At 41.5% G+C, this 20,582-nt stretch overlaps 2 protein-coding genes across 2 annotated transcripts; one reads left to right on the plus strand and one right to left on the minus strand.

The window, feature by feature from the left end:
- The first annotated feature begins 1,385 nt into the window (after positions 1-1,385).
- LOC113121186 (cell growth regulator with RING finger domain protein 1-like) lies at positions 1,386-4,312 on the plus strand. The gene is made up of 6 exons (XM_026291462.1): positions 1,386-1,694; positions 1,904-2,040; positions 2,125-2,308; positions 2,912-3,059; positions 3,135-3,242; positions 3,422-4,312. The coding sequence occupies exons 1-6, from the start codon at positions 1,591-1,593 to the stop codon at positions 3,752-3,754; spliced, it is 1,014 nt and encodes a 337-aa protein (XP_026147247.1). The 5' UTR covers positions 1,386-1,590; the 3' UTR covers positions 3,755-4,312.
- LOC113121184 (26S proteasome regulatory subunit 10B) lies at positions 4,048-11,336 on the minus strand. The gene is made up of 14 exons (XM_026291461.1): positions 11,181-11,336; positions 10,708-10,787; positions 10,577-10,616; positions 10,448-10,500; positions 10,292-10,359; positions 10,028-10,142; positions 8,243-8,330; positions 8,094-8,155; positions 7,879-8,002; positions 7,724-7,785; positions 7,436-7,556; positions 7,277-7,357; positions 7,116-7,187; positions 4,048-4,538 (listed from the first exon to the last, which is right to left on the minus strand). The coding sequence occupies exons 1-14, from the start codon at positions 11,263-11,265 to the stop codon at positions 4,420-4,422; spliced, it is 1,170 nt and encodes a 389-aa protein (XP_026147246.1). The 5' UTR covers positions 11,266-11,336; the 3' UTR covers positions 4,048-4,419.
- Between the last annotated feature and the right edge of the window lie 9,246 nt (positions 11,337-20,582).

Here is a 20,582-nt window from a genome sequence, read left to right on the forward strand (position 1 = left end):
ATAGCCTTCCTGATAATGTTCGGGGTTCAGACACACTCTCTCTCTGTTTAAATCTAGATTAAAAACACATCTCTTTCGCCAAGCATTCGAATAATGTATCTCTTAAATTGTGAGTGTAGTTGCATCTGATCAAATGTGCATCATTATTCTTTAGCTTTGGTTAAACTTATTATTTTACTCTGTTGGATCAGCAGCTATGCTAATGATGTCTCTATCTGTTTCTCTGTTTTGCCACGCGATTTACATCCCATGGTAACTAGGATTTACACAAGCTCCAGTCTGGATCCAGAAAATCTGAGAAGAGATGATGCTGACCGTCAGAGGACCTCAGATGATGCTAACCCTGAATCAAAAAACAGAACTAACAAATATTGCTACAAGTGTGATTGCATCGTATAATAATTGCTGTTAATAATGTTCATCGTCTGGTTGACTAAGTCTTAACTACGTATACATTTTTCTGAAAACTTCTGTCATATGCACATAAACCTAAAGTCACCACTTATAAGCTACTACTAAATATTGTAGAAACTTAATTTTCTGCAAAGCTGCTTTGTAATGATTTGTATTGTAAAAAGCACCATACAAATAAACTTGAATTTAATTGAATTTACTCGTATGTGACCTGGAGCACAAAACCTGTCAGAAGTAGAACAGGTATGTCTGTAGTAATAGCCAACAATACATTATGGGTCGCAATTATAGATTTTTCTTTTATGCCAAAAATCATAAGGACATTAAGTAAAGATCATGTTCCATGGAGATATTTTGTACCGTAAATATATCAACACATTTTTGATTAGTAATATGTAACGTTATTGCTAAGGACTTCATTTGCACAACTTTGTCACGTTATTCTCAATATTTAGATTTTTTTGTACCCTCAGATTTCAGATATTCAAATAGGCCTAGTTGTATGTCGACCAATTATTGTCCGATCATAACAAACCATAACTATGGAAATCTTTTCATAGCAGCAAGTTTACTAATTTAAAACATATATTTATGGTTTTATTAATCTTGAGTTATTGTTGTCATTTGTATGTATTTGATATCTTTATGCCCGATTGCAGTTATTCTCATTTGTATTCTAGGCTATTATATGCAATGATGTAATAAAATATTGCTCTGCTTTAGTTCTGCATGCATTATTGTATAATTTTCGGTATTTGCGATTGAACCACTGACTGTTAAAAAAAAAAAAAAGTAGAAGAGGAAGAAGGTTTGAACGACGGTGCAATTTTACATCAAACAACGCTGCGTTACGTGATGACGTTTCCAAAACTGATTCATTTTTTAAACGGTTCATTGAAGTGATTCGTTTGAAAGAGCCGATTCGCTGACTGAATCGGACTTCCCACCACTATCTTGCTGCTCCTCCCTAAGCGTGACGGTATTAGAGTCATGTGCGGATTTGGACCTCTGGTCCACCGTAGCGGCTGTCACAACCGGAAGTTTACGTTGGTGAGTCTCGCAGGGTGACAGCCCACTGCCCTGCACAGGATACAAGACTACCGCACTTTAAACTATTTTTTTTTTAATCGGACATACCGACATCTATGCGCATCGTATTAATGTAACATTTTAATAATGGCCGCAGAGTTTTTAGTGATGTTGTATGAGTACTCTCCTCTCTTTGACATTATAGTCATATCATTGTGTTTCATGATCACTGTAGCTGTTGTGTTGGGCTGGTAAGTTCATATTTATCTGGATAAACTACATTTCAGTCCAGTGTTTGGTGGTTTGGGTTATGTAAGGGCTTATTTAATGTGTGTGAAGTTTATTGTTTTTTGGGGGGGTTTAATATGGCATCTCTGGTAATCTGGTTTCTTTTTAAAAGCAGAAGTTGGTGGTCACATCCTTAATTTGTGTATAACTGACTTTGGCTTCGTCTGTCAAGGTTTAAATTTGATGTCCCAGACATTTTACGCCGCTCAGATGAGGCTGAATCTCTGACAGTTGTCCCCGAGAGGAAGATGGTGCAGGTGACCAACCCCTTCGCTCTGGAGATGGACTCAACTGCTGGGACAGTCACTGGTGAGAAACTGGCAATAACCATGTTGAATCGATATGAAACGAGTCAAACGTGCTCAGTAGGTGTATGTTTTCTCATTGTGTCAGAGGGTGTGAGTTTGCAGCTGTATTGTCTTGAAGACTGCGTCCTCAGCTGTTTCTGGGGCTGTGGGGTCCGGGCTCTCCAGGCGGCCCTTCAGAGTCACCAGCATGGGTCCCGGCCCCGGCTCCTCACACCTGAGCTGTGTCAAGAGGCTCTGGAGTTCAGCTACCTTCACCACCAAAGCTTCAAGTATCCTCTTCATGTGTCTGACAAATAGACAACTCGAACTCGCTCTCCATTTGAAGTTAACTATAGCATGTCATCATGATGAGGAAAAAAAAAAAAAAAAAGCTATAAATAAACCATTCACCATGTCGACATGATGATTGCATCTCAAATAAAATGTTACATAAATGTATACCATATACTGTACATAAATGGAAAAACAATAACTACTATATGTAATATTTAATTTATTCTTGTAATGGCAAAGCTAGATTGATGAATAGAACGTTCAGTTAGAAATAGAAATATTGCATTACGGGCTAACATTTTTTACCTAACATGTGTTCCCTGGGAATCGAACAAACAACCTTGTGCTGCTAATGCAATGCTCTACCACTTGAGCCACACATATATATATATATAACTGTTTTGTAAACATATACAAGCAATTTCAATTTTTGTATTAGTTTTTATATAACCTAGTACGTTTAAATCTGTACTGCATCTGACTTCCTAAATATACAGTGATAAATCGCCTTTACATGTCTCCCCTATGTAATGAATAAAACATTTTAAAATTAATATAATAGAACACGATTTCATGCTTTGTCCTTAACATAGCGTTAGTATACATAAAGAAATAAAAGGAGAATACTTCACTCAGATGCCTCCAGATCTCGGAGTAACCGATTTTGGGTTGCTCCCCCGGGATCGATACCCGTTGGTTGCTGTGCTGACTCTGGCCACTCCGGAAACCAGAGACAACTACAATATTGTGAGCAGCAGTCTTTTCTTCATCTTGGGACAATGATGGGACAAGATGAAGTCCATTGTTCTGTTGTCTCTCTAGGTGGCCAGTGTGACAGTTCTCCACGTTCCCGATGACAAATACAGACTCTCTGCGAGGATCCTGTTTCAGTATCTCCTCACAGCGCAAGGGAATCTGTACGATCTGAAGGTATTAAAACACGTCCACAAATTTTTTTTTTTACTGTTCTGGGATCAGTTTTTCTATGTTCATTTTGATCACACTTAATCTTCATCACCCAGTGTCCCTAAAGCAAAATGGGACAGGTTTTAATTATGTTCTGTTAATTAAGTGCCTTATCTAGAATGGGATCTTTTTCGTTTCCACAGCCTCTCTTCATGTCAGCAGACAACAGAAACTTGTCTGGAACCACAGAGCCTTCGATTAACACGCAAGGGGCGGAGCCACAGCCAGAAAGGCCAGGTGAGCAGGGGGAGGAGTCAGATTCAGAAGGGGAGTGGCCTGACACCCGAGGCAGGGACTGTGTGGTGTGTCAGAATGCACCGATTAACAGAGTGCTGTTGCCGTGCAGACATGCATGCGTGTGCGACGGCTGCGTGTGCCACTTCCAGCACTGTCCGATCTGCCGGGCGTTCGTCCTTCAGTCTTTTGCTCTGGCTAACCAACCAGCTCGTGATGAGGAGGACTTAACAGAAGACTAAACCTGTATAAACCCAGGATTAAAAGCAATGCTTTGCTGGAAAGGCAAAGTTCGTAAAGGAAATGTGAAGAGATGCAAGCAGCTGACCTTTAACCCCAAGAATGAACTCTTACAGAATGATGTCAGTTTTAGGCTTTTGAAGTTCAATGTGCTTGTAGATGTTTAATATAGAGATTAAGTTAAATAGAATATTTATTTTTATTTTCAATATAGTGGTTAAACTAACAAATACACACTTTAGAAGGAATAGTCAAGGTTTTTTTTTTCTCTCCACCAAAGAATATTGAGAGATACTGTGGAAACAACATGGGAGTTTATTTCATTAATCACTGGCTTCAATAATGTGGAAAAGCAGGCCAGGCACACAGTTTATATAAGTGATCACACAGATTTATAAAGAGCTGTATCATCATACAAGTCTATACTTGGCCAATAGGTAAATATTACTTTGATCAAATTGGGGTAAACAATGCATTAACTGAACAGCTGAAGTCACTTGATGGTAATAACTCAAATGGAACATCAGAATGCTTTCAAATGTTGAAAAAAAAAAAAAAAAGAAAATATTGCAGTAACAAAAAAACAAAAAAAAGGGTCCATTGAGAGTATACTGTTTACTGACTGAAAAACCCCTCACATTTATACTTTGCACAAACAAATGTGGTTTTATACAGGCTTGTAGTCCAGTTTGGACTCCAGCTTCTTCGAGTCTGCCACCTTCCTCACAGCTTTCATGAAATCCTCCTGAGTCACGTACTCATGGTCAGCACGAATGGCAAACATACCTGTTGGAGAACAAGTACAAGGTCATACAGTGGGACTTCTAGAGGCTCAAAGGTTCAAGGTTTGGCTTGTTAGCATCATGCTATTAGACCCAAACCATTTCCACTAACAGCTATTTTTTTTAAAGTTGTAAATGCTGACAAAATGTGTTTTAAAAATGTTTCATCATATTTAGGACTGCAACAACTAACTGATAAAGTAGATAAATCAATGAACATGATTACTGAATTTTGATGAATCACACGTGTTTGTGAAAAACCATGACAGTCACATGGCAGAAGTTGTGCACGACCCAAGTTGGTCATAGGCTTCATATTCAGTGCTTCAGACTAATGAGAATCTAAGAAGGCTTGCACTCTCTGGGTGCATGTCTAACATTTGACAGTTTGTGTGTAAATGTTAGAAAGTCGCATGAGTGAATCTCCATTAAACTAAGAATGAGCACCAAACATACAGATCCCAATAGAAAATGTAACTCAAATGTAACAATTGCTGGATGTTAAATATACTTTTAAAATGCTACATGAAGCAAGTAATTCTATTTTAACTCCCTACTTTTATGGACCTTGACAGTAACTTTGTTCAGTTTTCCTGTGGCTCAGTAGTAGAGCATTGCGTTAATAGAAGGTTTTGGGTTCGATTCCCAGGGAACACACATACAGTATTGTTCAAAATAATAGCAGTACAATGTGACTAACCAGAATAATCAAGGTTTTTAGTATATTTTTTATTGCTACGTGGCAAACAAGTTACCAGTAGGTTCAGTAGATTGTCAGAAAACAAACAAGACCCAGCATTCATGATACGCACGCTCTTAAGGCTGTGCAATTGGGCAATTAGTTGAATTAGTTGAAAGGGGTGTGTTCAAAAAAAATAGCAGTGTCTACCTTTGACTGTACAAACTCAAAACTATTTTGTACAAACGTTTTTTTTTTTCTGGGATTTAGCAATCCTGTGAATCACTAAACTAATATTTAGTTGTATGACCACAGTTTTTTAAAACTGCTTGACATCTGTGTGGCATGGAGTCAACCAACTTGTGGCACCTCTCAGCTGTTATTCCACTCCATGATTCTTTAACAACATTCCACAATTCATTCACATTTCTTGGTTTTGCTTCAGAAACAGCATTTTTGATATCACCCCACAAGTTCTCAATTGGATTAAGGTCTGGAGATTGGGCTGGCCACTCCATAACATTAATTTTGTTGGTTTGGAACCAAGACTTTGCCCGTTTACTAGTGTGTTTTGGGTCATTGTCTTGTTGAAACAACCATTTCAAGGGCATGTCCTCTTCAGCATAGGGCAACATGACCTCTTCAAGTATTTTAACATATGCAAACTGATCCATGATCCCTGGTATGCGAAAATAGGCCCAACACCATAGTAGGAGAAACATGCCCATATCATGATGCTTGCACCTCCATGCTTCACTGTCTTCACTGTGTACTGTGGCTTGAATTCAGAGTTTGGGGGTCGTCTCACAAACTGCCTGTGGCCCTTGGACCCAAAAAGAAAAATTTTACTCTCATCAGTCCACAAAATGTTCCTCCATTTCTCTTTAGGCCAGTTGATGTGTTCTTTGGCAAATTGTAACCTCTTCTGCACATGCCTTTTTTTTAACAGAGGGACTTTGCGGGGGATTCTTGAAAATAGATTAGCTTCACACAGACGTCTTCTAACTGTCACAGTACTTACAGGTAACTCCAGACTGTCTTTGATCATCCTGGAGGTGATCATTGGCTGAGCCTTTGCCATTCTGGTTATTCTTCTATCCATTTTGATGGTTGTCTTCCGTTTTCTTCCACGTCTCTCTGGTTTTGCTCTCCATTTTAAGGCATTGGAGATCATTTTAGCTGAACAGCTATCATTTTTTGCACCTCTTTATAGGTTTTCCCCTCTCTAATCAGCTTTTTAATCAAAGTACGCTGTTCTTCTGAACAATGTCTTGAACGACCCATTTTCCTCAGCTTTCAAATGCATGTTCAACAAGTGTTGGCTTCATCCTTAAATAGGGGCCACCTGATTCACACCTGTTTCTTCACAAAATTGATGACCTCAGTGATTGAATGCCACACTGCTATTTTTTTGAACACACCCCTTTCAACTAATTCAACTAATTGCCCAATTGCACAGCCTTAAGAGCGTGCATATCATGAATGCTGGGTCTCATTTGTTTTCTGAGAATCTACTGAACCTACTGGTAACTTGTTTGCCACGTAGCAATAAAAAAAATATACGAAAAACCTTGATTATTCTGGTTAGTCACATTGTACTGCTATTATTTTGAACAATACTGTACTTGTAAAAAAAAAAAAAAAATATTACATTTATAGCATGTATGCACTGCAAGTCTGTTTATCTTTGGATAAAAGTGTCTGTTAAATGTACATTTACTTGGACAGCCTCAAGCCTCCTGTTTTTCATCCAAATTATCTTAAATTGTGTTCTGAAGATGAACAAAGCTTTGACGGGTTTGGAGCAACATGCATCCCTTTAAATCAACCTATGAACTATCCCTTTAATGCCTTTTAGGACTCCTTGATTTGCACATTGCAATGCATATGGATCTTTCTTACCAGCTTCAGTGCACACATTCCTCAAATCAGCTCCATTGAAACCGTCTGAGAGCTTGACGATGGCTTCATAATCTGGAGATGAAAGGAAATGTGAGGAGAGAGGAAAAAGAAGTACTTCAAGCAGCAGCTGTAAAAACCAAACCAGAAAACCTGGAGCACACCTATCTCTCCATGCTTGGTGATGGGTCCAGAGTGGATCTTCAGGATGTCCAGACGAGCCTGTTCATTGGGCAGCTCAATGTCTGGACATTAGAAAAAGACAAATTAGCTCAAGTTTCCTTACCACAGTCTCTGAATGATAGTGAAAGAGTCAGACTCACGGATCTTTCTGTCAAGTCGGCCCGGACGCAGCAGGGCGGGGTCTAAAGTGTCCGGCCGGTTGGTGGCCATGATCATCTTGACTCGATGCAGAGTGTCAAATCCATCCATCTGATTCAACAGCTGACAGACAGAAATATTTGCTCCAATTATTTTGCTTGTACATTAATATAAAGGAAGATTTACATTCAAATAATTAAGCATTAATTGATAAGAAAAACTTTATTCATTTTGATAGGCTTAATTTAATAAGCTTCATTCACAAGTTAAGATACAAACCACCTCCATACCTCCATCAGTGTCCTCTGGATCTCTCGATCTGCTGAAGTTCCTTCGGAAAACCGACGTCCACCTTCAAAGAGAAAGTGTGTGTTAAATCAGTCAAGAACGACTGTTTCATTACATATAAGAATGGCTTGGACTGCAGTGAGCTGAAGAGCATTACCAATAGCATCGATCTCATCCATGAAGATGATGCAGGGCTGATGGTCTCTGGCGTAGTTGAACATCTCTCGGATGAGTCTAGCACTCTCACCAATGTACTTGTCAACAATAGAGCTGGACACCACCTGACAAACATCATGTTTTATTTAACACTGTGACCTTACAGCATAACCGCTGTCCTATGTCAAACCGTTTATAGCATCAATATCAACATACCTTCAGAAAATTGCAGTCCAGCTGACTGGCCACAGCTCTGGCAAGAAGGGTCTTTCCAGTGCCTTTAAAAATGAAGCACTTTGTGTGAAAATGTACCATTTCACATAAATATCAGTAATTGCCCAACAGAGTATAACAGAGTGACTGACCTGGCGGTCCGTACAGCAGGCAGCCCTTGGGAGGAATAATGCCCACCCTCTGGAATAGCTCAGGATTGGTCAGAGGCAGCTCAATTACCTACAAAAGACAATCGTTCATTCCTAATCGAGATATTTCAATGAGTTCAGTAAAGTTCAAGCTGCATTCACACTGCAAGGTGTAATGCATAGATCCAGACTTTAAACACATATTCTGTCAGTTTACATTCAGACACGCTTTAAACGTTTAAAATGTTGACATGATCAGCTCTATCAAGCAACATGTCCGTGGACACTGCATACTAGCGGTTTGCATGTGTACTGCATGTCGTCGTGGACAACTATGCAGAAGTATAAGTATAAATCAGGCTTTAATAAGTGAGTCATTTGAACCAAACCATTTAATCTGATGATTAATTCAGGAACGAAACAGCATTGTGGTTGTGTTTGGAATTATTTACACTATTAGACTGAATCTTGCATTGAAAGCACTCTGTAGGGGTGTTTTGAATGTTTTTTGCAAAATACTCAATGTCAAATCGCACATTGTTAAAACAACAATTACGATATTATCACAGACCACATATACATATGTAGTTAGAGTGAATATTAAATGACATGATACTGCAAAAGAAGTTGGGCATATATCATGTGACCGAGTATCTGATATAGTGTTGTCACGGTACCAAAGTTTCAGTATTCGGTACCGATACCACTGAAAATCCTTGGTACCAATTTCGGTACCAAAGCAAAACACAAAAAAAGCTAATTAAAATAAAAACGTTTTATCACTAAAAATAAAGTAATATAATTATGAAAAACCGTAAACAAGTTTCACCCAAATTTAATTTGTCAATGAAATTTAAACATTAAATTTTTTGGTAAATAAAGGGGATTTGTTATTCAAATGAAAATATGTAAGAAATATTGTGATTTATTTCTTTAAAAAAATAAAAGTTTTATTAATTTTTTCAAAAGTAGTAGCAGTATCACATACTTTCTACTAAATAATAGTAATATTTCTAGCACAAAGCCTTTAAATGCTTTTAAAAATGAACTTATTTTGACGGGCTTCTTTTATTTTGACACTGGTTTTACTCCAGTGGAGTAAATGGATGAAATGGTAAAATGCTTGTGAAGTGAACAGTTCTGGTGATGTCGTTTATGTATTTATGGTCCTCATTGAGACGACAGATGCTGAAATTACTGCAAGCGTCATGCGCTTCAGTCTATGTAGTAAACAAACCCACATGTCTCTGCCATTCATTCATTCGCACAGAGATGCGCAGAACATGCAGGATTCATATTTCAACCAACATTTACAGATACTGGTCCATATTGAGATTTGATTTAATTTATGCTAACATTGACAGATTCTGTGACTGTCCATATTAAAATCTAAGTTTCATTTTCATGACTGGATTTTGAGATTCCGTCCGCATTTACTGCTTTCCGGAAATCATAGCGCTGTATGCGTCAAGAACCGGGTTGACCGGGTACTCAGTACCACCATTACTTAAAGAAACCTGGTATTGTCACATTTTAATTTTTTTAATTACCAACTTGGTACCGAAGTACCAGGTCTTTTGACTATACTAATCTGATATGTATCATATGAAAATAATAGGGGGAAAAAAAGTGATTTGACGTGTTCTTCCAGTTGAAACAGAAGTAACATGAGATCATTTGCACACAATATAAGCAAAAAAATAAAAATTTGATTGTCAATATAAAGGTTTGGGGTGAGTATGATTTTTTCACCAGCTGATAGTGATATTATGCTATTGTCTTTCTGACCTCTCTCAGCTCACGAATCTGCTCAGACAATCCACCGATCTCAGAGTAAGAAACGCTGCCAGGATCTTCATGAGACATGTTGTACACTAGAGGATCCACTTCACGAGGCAAATACCTTTTTAAAAAAATAAAAAAGGGGTTCTCATAAAACATACCAAATGAACATTAAAGGCCCTTTCAGAGATGCAATCATACCTAGACTGTCGGGCAAGAGCACAAGCAGAGCTAAACATGCTTGTTTGAGACTGAAATCTTCGCACTTACCTCATGATCGTGAGAGTCGTCATATCCAGAGCCACGCGAGTGCCTGGTTTAAGCTTGGTTTTATCCAGCTGAAACAACAACACAAGGCCAGGTAAGACAAACTGACTTGGCAGTCACACAATCATATGATTTATTATGTACAATCAACACGCTCACCTGTCTGCGACATCCAACCACATAACGTGGGCCATTAGTTGCTTTGACAATAACTATAACAGAAGAAGAACTTCACAGTAACAGAGCAGCATTAGACTAGACTTAGAAATACAGCTGATTGGGACTTACATTTCTCCTCGGTCAGTTGTTTCAGCACCTCACCGACAATCTGAAATGATTCGATCATAAGAAATACCGATATCCATCTCATCTATCGCGGTATTAATCGAACACTCGAGTGTATTTGGCTGAGATCTTACCTGCCCCACACTCTGTAGAGCCTTCAGATCATTCTCAGACTTCTCGTACTGTTTCGTGAGCTCCTTCAGCTGCTCTCTCACTGCAACAGAGGTTTCAGCACATTATGAAGCGATAAAGTGTTTATTCACAAGTACAAACGTGGTAAAGGTTTCATCTGCTTCATGTATCAGAGATGCTAAAGGTTCATTGTGAGCGTTTCCTCGTTGAGAATAAATGAGAATGGCTGTTTTTAATGGTATATGTTGTTATTATATACAACAACAACACTAAGCAGCATGTTGTGTGTCTTGATTTAGTAATTTAATAGGGGTTCACTGTTAATATTTGCTGTTACCATTAGCGGCTAATTGATTTCAGCTCTGCATGACAAAGCGACTTACAGCACAGACGGCCGAAATAAAGCAAACAACAGCCGGAGAAGACACTAAACTGATCGATATCAGTCTGACGTGAACAGAAATTTCACTCTTACATTCTTTGAGGCGTCCGTCAATCTCTTTATGCTCCAGTAATTTCTTTCTGTAGTCTTGTAAACCTTTCTCCCTGGTGTCCGCCATGTTCACGGCCGCTTCGCTCTCTCTTCTTCTTCGTGTTGTTAATGACAGAGGCTGACAAAACCATCTGACGGCGCATTAGCGCCACCCACTGGACGAGCGAGGTATATACGACCAAGCGCGTTTGGTCCTTCAGAGACCTATACTTGTGTTTCGGTTGGTTAAAAATTGCAAAGCAATTCTGTTTTTCACATGCACATCGTTTAAAAACAGCTTCACAGGAAATTTGTACTAATAATGTTTATAAAAACATGCTCCACATTAGGGTCTGGACAATAATTCAATATCAATATGTATCGTGGTATAATTTTTTCAATAAAAGATGATTTTTAAGCACATTTCCGATATTTAGATATACACTGTTTTCCATACATTGATTCATTTGTGGCATTTGTCTTCGTTGAATAAAAATGAGCACTGCACGTTTCAAAATCAAAACGCTGCACGAAATAAAACGCTTATGGAACATTATGCATTATTCCATTCAAAAGCTTGCAGTCTATGATTTCTTTCTCTTTTTTTTTTTGGAAAGAAATTCTAGAAATGAATACTTTTATATAGCAAGGATTCTTTTAATTGATCAAAAGCGATGACAAAAACATCTATTAATTTAAATAAAAGTTTTAAAAACAGTCTCAAGGGATACAAAGTTAGCACATTAGCTTAATTCTGAGCTCTAATAATGGAGTGTCCATGGAAAATTGATAAAACAAATAAGTTGTCAATCAAATAGATGAGTATTTATAATTTCAGTTGTTAACAGTGAGTATAGTATTTAAAAAATGTAAACATCATAGGTGGAAACACTGAAAAATACAGAGATCTGTAAGTAAAACAAAAACATATACATGTTAAACTTACTTTGTGTGATGACCACTGTCCACAGCCTTCCTCTTGACAATTCTCTCTGGGGTTCAGGTCTGGTGAATTTGCTGTCCAGTCAAGCACACCAACACCATGGTCATTTAACCAACTTTTGGTGCTTTTGGCAGGGTGGACAGGTGCCAAATTCTGCTGAAAAATGAAATCAGTATCTACAAAAAGCTGGTCATCAGAAGGAAGCATGAAGTGCTCCAAAATATCATGGTAAACCGGCGTAGTAACTTTGGTTTTCAAAAAACACTATGGACCAACATTTTGAAAAAAGGACTTTGGACAACCGGGCAGCAGTCCAGTTCTTATTCTCCTTAGCCCAGGTAAGATACCTCTGATGTTGTCTGTGGTTTAACAAATTCCTTGAAACTTCTGTGTGTGTTGGCTCTTGATGCCTTGACCCCAGCCTCAGTCCATTCCTTGTAAAGTTCACTCAAATTCTTAAATCCAGTTTGCTTGACAATCCTCATAAGGCTGTGGTTCTATCGGTTGGTTGTGCATCTTTTTCTTCCACACTTTTTCCTTCCTCTCAACTTTCTGTTAAGATGCTTGGATACAGCACTCTGTGAACAGCCAGCTTCTTTGGCAATGAATGTTTGTGGCTTACCCTCCTTGTGAAGGGTGTCAATGATTGTTTTGTGGACAACTGTCAGATCAGCAGTCTTCCCCATGATTGTGTAGCCTAGTGAACCAAACTGAGAGACCATTTTGAAGGCTCAGGAAACCTTTGCAGGTGTTTTGAGTTAATTGGCTGATTGACATGTCACCATATTCAAGTTCAAGTTCAAGTTCAAGTCTGCTTTATTGTCAATTTCCACATGTACAGTACATACATACAGAAAATCGAAATTGCGTTATTCTCAGACACCGGTGCATACAGATAACATTAACATTAAAGCCTAAAAAATAACTAGATCGAATATAAAATGTAGATACAACTATACAATAAGGGAATGATAAAAAAGACATATAATAAAATTAAAAATAAAGTTAAATAAAGCAGTGCAAGGCAAATTACAGATATAGTGCAAATCAATGAAGTGATGTGACGGCTGGTGTTTAGGAAAACACAAGGAGAGGGTAGATCCAATTGCAAGTAGTCTTTATTGTAACAAAAAGGTTAAATACAAAATAAACAGTCCAGGGTGACAAACGAAACAAAACAAAAGAGGGAACCGGATGAAACGGATAGGAAACTCGGAGGAACGAGAAGGTAAGGGGAAGCCTCGGGAGATGAGAACATAGACACAGACGGTAAGGACTCCATACAGATGACAGAGAAAGACAGCTATACATAGGGAGACTAATGACAAAGGATTGTCAGCACCTGTGCAATTTAATTGGAGTGCAATTACTGTGAAGACAGAACCAGACTAGAGGAATTAAAGTGCCTATGGTGAAGTGCCTGAGGAGAAGTGAGCTCACTAGTGAACACCCAGGAAAACAGAGACTGATAGCGTGACATTACCCCTCCCCTACGGAGCAGCTCCCAGATGCTCCACCTGAAACCCCGGAAAACCCAACAGAAAAAGAGGTAGGAGGTAGGTGAAGCGGCGGCGGACTAGGGGGAGGGACGGAGGGTCAGAAAACAGAGACAGGAGAACCATATAGAATGGACAGACAGAGACAAAAAACCAGGTGGAATGGAGAGACAAAGACAGGACAACCAGGTAAAATGGAAAAAACAGAGACGGAACAACCAGATGGAATGGAAAGGCAGAGGCAGGAAAGTGTTAACACAAAACAAGGAGTCCAGGAGGGTGGTGGACCGGCAGAGGATGAAGGGGAGGGACGGAGGGCCAGGTCCAAAGAAGGAGATAAATGGAAAAACAAATGTAAACAAAAACATGGGTACATGGAGGACATTAAGTGATGCCCACCCAGGCGAAACAGAGGGCCATCACACCCATGTGGTCAAGGCAGAAGCCCCCCCAGGGCGGAGCAGAAGACCACCACGTCCTGGCGGTCGAGGCCAGAGTCCCCGAGGGTGGAGCGGAAGACCACCACGTTTTTGTGGTCGGCCCAATGGGAGGACGAAGATCACCGGTGACTTGACTCAGTCCTCGAAGATCACCGGTGACTAGCCTTGTCTCTGGAAAGTCCATGGTACTTAGACCTGACTCTGGAAGGTCATCAGTGACTAGCCCTGACTCCGGAGGGTTCACGGGAACCTGACTCGACTCTGAAGGGTCAACCGGAAACTGACTCAACTCAGGAAAGTCAACAGGCACCTGACTCGACTCGGGAAGGTCAATAGGAATCTGACTTGATTCAAGAGGAACAACTGAAACATGACTCGACTCTGGATAGTCACCAGGAACTAGCCCTGACTCTGGAAGGTCGACGGTGACTAACCCTGACTCTGGAAGGTCGGCGGTGACTAACCCTGACTCTGGAGGGTCCATGAACACCTGACTCGACTCCGACAGGTCAACTGGAAACTGACTCAACTCAGGAAGGTCAATGGGCACCTGACTCGACTCGGGAAGGTCAACAGGAATCTGACTTGATTCAAGAGGAATAACTGAAACATGACTCGACTCTGGATAGTCAGCAGGAACTAGCCCTGACTCTGGAGGGTCAACGGTAACTAACCCTGACTCTGGAAGGTCGACGGTGACTAACCCTGACTCTGAAGGGTCCATGAACACCTGATTCGACTCTAGAGGGTCCACCGGGAACTGACTCAACTCTGAACAGTCAATGGGCACCTGACTTGACTTTGGACTGCCTGTGGAGACGTGAGATGCCTCTGCTTCGGGCACCGCCTCTGGAACGGCCATCTTGTGCTGTGGCACTGAGCTGGCAGCCATCTCGTGCTGTGGCTCTGAGCTGGCGGCCATCTCGTGCTGTGGCTCTGAGCTGGTGGCCATCTCGTGCTGTGGCTCTGAGCTGGCGGCCATCTCGTGCTGTGGCTCTGAGCTGGCGGCCATCTCGTGCTGTGGCGCTGAGCTGGCGGCCATTTTGTGCTGTGGCGCTGGGCTGGCGGCCATCTTGTGCTGTGGCACTGGACTGGCGGCCATCTTGTGCTGAGGCACTGGCCCAGCAGCCATGACCTGTTGTGACGCTGGGATGACGGGCCATCTTGTGCTGTGGCACTGAGCTGGCAGCCATCTCGTACTGTGGCTCTGAGCTGGCGGCCATCTTGTACTGTGGCGCTGGGCTGGCGGCCATTTTGTGCTGTGGCGCTGGGCTGGCGGCCATCTTGTGCTGTGGCGCTGGGCTGGCGGCCATCTTGTGCTGAGGCGCTGGCCCAGCAGCCAAGACCTGTTGTGACGCTGGGATGACGGCCATCTTGTGCTGTGACGCTCGGCTGGTGACCATCCTGGGCAGTGGCTCTGGATTGGCGGCCTTCTTATCGGAGGAGACAGGAGTGGCTGGGGTATCCCATGGAAGCCGATGCTGCAGGTAGCACACAAACTCCCAGAACCTGAATGTATCCAATTGTTCGAGTTCCTCCTGAGGAACCGGGTGATCCAGTCCAGCATTAAAATATTCCATGTGGGCCGCATCATTGTAATCCAGGCCCTCTGCCAGGGACCAAAAAACCAGTGCCATTACTCCCACGTCATTGCCCTCTTGCTGGAACGAGGCCAATTTTAAATATTTATTCCTCTGCTCCACCATGCTGGTTGGGGAGGAGACACGAAAAGAAATTCCGCTGGATCTAGTTTGATGGAGTCCTTCTGTGACAGTTGGTGTTTAGGAAAACACAAGGAGTGGGTAGATCCAATTGCAGGTAGTCTTTATTGTAACAAAAAGGTTAAATACAAAATAAACAGTCCAGGGTGACAAACCAAACAAAACAAAAGAGGGAACCGGATGAAACGGATAGGAAACTCGGAGGAACGAGAAGGTAAGGGGAAGCCTCGGGAGACGAGAACATAGACACAGACGGTAAGGACTCCATACAGATGACAGAGAAAGACAGCTATACATAGGGAGACTAATGACAAAGGATTGTCAGCACCTGTGCGATTTAATTGGAGTGCAATTACTGTGAAGACAGAACCAGACTAGAGGAATTAAAGTGCCTATGGTGAAGTGCCTAAGGAAAAGTGAGCTCACTAGTGAACACCCAGGAAAACAGAGATTGACAGCGTGACAAGTGACCAACAGTGCAGTTAAAAGATTTTTTTAGTGCAAAAAAAATCACTTATTAAAAATATCTTATTAAGTCTGATTAAAGTGACAAGTGACAAGTGACCAAGAGCAGTTATTTTATTTAACTGACTGATGAGGTAGTGGAATGACGTCAGTTCCATGCCGAATGAGGTAGTGAGCAGACCAATGCTGCACAAGTGACTAGTGCATGTCATGTGCCTGGGGAAGAAGAGGGGAGGGGGGGCAGGTTCGGGAGGGAGTTCAGCTTCCTGACAGCCCGGTGGATGAAGCTGTCCTTCAGTCTGCTGGTCATGGCCTGGAGACTCCGCAGTCTCCTCCCTGATGGTAGCAGGCTGAAAAAGCCGTGTGATGGGTGAGTGGGATCACCTGTGATGCAGAGGGCTTTGCGGGTGAGACGTGTTCCATAAATGTCCTGGAGGGAGGGGAGAGAGACACCAATGATCTACTCAGCTGCTCTCACTATGCGTTGCAGAGTCTTTCGGCAGGACGCGTTGCAGGCTCCATACCACACAGTGATGCAGCTCGACAGAATGCTCTCGATGGTGCCTCTGTAGAAGGTGTACATGATGGGGGGTGGGGCTCTGGCTCTCCTCAGTTTGCAGAGGAAGTAGAGATGCTGTTGTGATTTCTTGGCCAGTGCTGCAGTGTTTTCAGTCCAGGAGAGGTCCTCTGTGATATGTACACCCAGGAACTTGGTGCTGCTCACTCTCTCCACAGTCACACTGTTGATGGTCAGTGGAACGTGCTGAGTATGTGCTCTCCTGAAGTCTACAACGATCTCCTTTGTCTTCTCAACGTTCAGAGACAGATTGTTGTCACTGCACCACTTGGCCAGGCGGCTCACCTCACTCCTGTAGTTAGTCTCATCTTTGTTGCTAATGAGACCCACCACAGTCGTGTCATCTGCAAACTTAATAAAGAGGTTGGAGTTGTGTGATGGTGTGCAGTCATGGGTCAGCAGAGGGAAGAGGAGGGGGCTCAGTACACATCCTTGGGGGACCCCAGTGTTCAGTGTGATGGTGATGAATGTGTTGCTGCCGACCTGTACTGCCTGAGGTCTTCCAGTCAGAAAGTCCCAACAGCCAGTTGCACAGCGAAGTGTTGAGCCCCAGCTGAATCAGTTTGTAGATGAGCTGTTGAGGGATGATTGTGTTGAATGCTGAACTGAAGTCTATGAACAGCATTCTGACATATGAGTCCTTTTTGTACAGATGGGTGAGTGCTGAGTGGACGGCAGTGGCGATGGCATCATCGGTCAACCGGTTGGACAAATATGTAAACTGGAAGGGGTCCATGGAGGGGGGGAGGGCAGACTTGATGTGGTGCATGACTAGCCTTTCAAAGCACTTCATGAGGATGGGGGTAAGTGCAACAGGACGGTTGTCATTGAAGCAGGATGGAGATGGTTTCTTCGGAACTGGAATGATGGTGGTAGTTTTGAAACATGTGGGAACAACAGCCTGACTCAGTGAGATGTTAAAAATGTCTGTGAAGACATCAGTGAGTTCTGCTGCACAGTCTTTCATTACACGCCTAGGGATGTTGTCAGGACCAGGAGCTTTGCGGGCACTGATCCTACTGAAGGATCTCTTCACGCTGTCTGGGGTCAGCGTCATTACACGGTCACCGGGAGGAGGTGGAGTCTTCTGTGCAGTAGTGCTGTTGTGTTGCTCAAAGCGAGCGAAGAAGGTGTTCAGCTCGTTCAGCTGAGAGATGTTGTTGTCACAGGTCCGTGGTGGGGGCTTGTAGTCCGTAATGGTCTGTATCCCCTGCCACAGGTTCCTAGTGTCTCTGCTGTCGCTGAATTGATGAGCTATCCTCCTGGAGTGCTGTCTCTTAGCCTCTCTGATGCCACGGCACAGGTTGGCCCTAGTTGTTCTCAGGCCCATCTCAAAAATATTCTAATTTGTTGGGATTGTTGTTGGGTTTTTGTTAAATGTGAGCCAAATCATCACAATTAAAAGAACCAAAGGCTTAAACTACTTCAGTCTGTGTGCATTTAATTTATTGAATACACAAGTATCAAAATTTGAGTTGAATGTATATATTTGTGACCAGAACAGGATTTGTGTGTTGTGTCTGAAGTTCTTTCAGCATTAAAGCAGCTTAAAGAATGACCAGTTTTTGGAATAATGCCGTTTAAAAGAACGGCGTTAGGTAACAACATTATTTTTTCAGTAACGGGGTAATCTAACTAATTACTTTTCCGTCGTTATAACGCCGTTAACATTACTGGACGTTTAATGCGGTGCGTTACTATGCATTTACTTAATAAACTATGTAATCCAAATGCACCCCTGGCTCACACAGCGAGTAAGGGGGTGGGTTGATTACGAGTTAACCGATTATGATTGGCTAAGGCAGAGTCATGTGTTTCATGGTAGCCAACCAAAGCCAGTGTTTTTATGCCAGTGGTGTCAAACACACACATACGCACGCACGCACGTGAGATTCCGGCAGCAGCAGAGATGGTGAGTCAGGAGCAATCCGATGAAAAGTTGGCATTTTCAAGGTGGAGATATAAGCACTCATTCAAATTTATTGTGGTCAAAGGCAAGAACGTGCATGTAATGCGTACATGTAATGTGTGACACACACATCTACAAATCTAGTGGCCCAAAACACTTTTCTTACAAAGATAGTACTTGTAAGTGCAGGATAAAACTCTTGCTGTCTGTTGACGTGCAATAAATAGTGAAAGTAATGTACGAACACCTGTCTGTTCTACTCATTTTAACTGACTTGTAAAAACTGCTCAAAATAAAATCTTTGACAAACAGCAACTTTTTTTTTTAACAGTAACGCAAATAGTTACTTTCCCTATTAACGAGTTACTTTTATTATAGAGTAATTCAGTTACTAACTCAGTTACTTTTTGGAACAAGTAGTGAGTAACTATAACTAATAAATTTTTTAAAGTAATGTTCCCATCAGTGAGAATGACAGAACTTAAAGCACTGGTATTGATACTGAAGGTGGTACAGTACTTGGTGAAAGACTTCATTTCTTTGCACTGCAAAATGTTTTTTTTGTTGTTGTTGTTTGACACTTGTCTCATGAAATTTGGCAATGCAATAAAATCAAGAATCTGTGATTTGTTCATTCTCTATCATTTTTATTCAATGGACAAAAGTACAAAGAAAAGATTTTTACTGACCAACGTAAATGTATTTTGTAAATATGAACACATTTGGATGGCTGCAACAAATTCTAAAAAAGGGACCAAGGCAAAATAAAAGTGAAAAGGTTGTAGGATATCCAGGTTAAAGTGTTTTGAAACAGTTAACAGTAAGCAGGTGAATTGGTAATAGGTCAAGGTATCTTGTTTGGGTATAAAGAGCATCTCAGTCTTTGCAAGCAAAGCTGGATTATGGCTTATTATTTTGTGCCAAAGTTTCCCTTAAACGGAGTGTCAAACAAATCAAAAATCACATTTAGTGATGCAAAATTGCAAAGAATTTAGGTCTTTCATCAAGTGCCATACATACTATTGTGAAAATATTCAGGGACTCCAGAGAAGAAATCACAGTGCATGGCCAAAAGTTCTGGCAGTGACCCATTTTGTGTTTTGCAGAGTTTGCTGCTTCAGTATTAGTAGATTATTCTTCCACGTTTCTATAGTATTGTAATGGGCTCGTATCTGCATTGCTGTTTTCATCCTGGCCTGCAGGGGTCACTCTCAATGAGTACGGTGTCATTTTCCCTCCAGAACTGCAGATGGCTTTTGCCCTATGAACTCTAGCCCTATGGTCTCTCCGCTACTCCTGAGGGCGTCATCGCCCTGTACCATGTTCAGTGCTCTGCTCATCAGCTTTGATTCCTCACACCTGTGTTTGACCCTTTATAAGTCTTTTTGTGCCCTGCTATTGTGTTCAGTCTTGAGCCTATGCTTCCGGTGTATCCAGTTGCTAAGTTAAGTTTGATTGTGCTTGTATTTTTGGACCCTCGTGTGTTTTTTTGTTTGATGGTAGCTAAGTTTGCTATGCTTATTTTGTACTTTGTTTTCTCTAGTAAAGGTTATTGTTACTTTTTTAAGATTCAAGCCCCTTGGCCTTTTTTGCTCTTTTTTTTCTCATCTTGGGAGTAGCTCAGTGAGCAAATTCACACTCTTAGAGCACCAGAGACCCGGGTTCAATCCCTGCTTAAGGCAGCCTCGTTACAGCAAGACTGAACCATGGAAGCAAACCCAGCGGAAGAGTCTTCACCACCCTCCAATGTGGAACTGATCCTAGCTGCACTCTCTGAGCAAGCCACTACCATTCAAAGACATGATGAAACTCTGTCTCAGATTGTCAAAATTTGAGCCTTCAGTCCCAGGCCTA

This window comes from Carassius auratus, chromosome 20 (genome assembly GCF_003368295.1).
Source record: "Carassius auratus strain Wakin chromosome 20, ASM336829v1, whole genome shotgun sequence".
NCBI classification, from domain to species: Eukaryota; Metazoa; Chordata; class Actinopteri; order Cypriniformes; family Cyprinidae; genus Carassius; species Carassius auratus.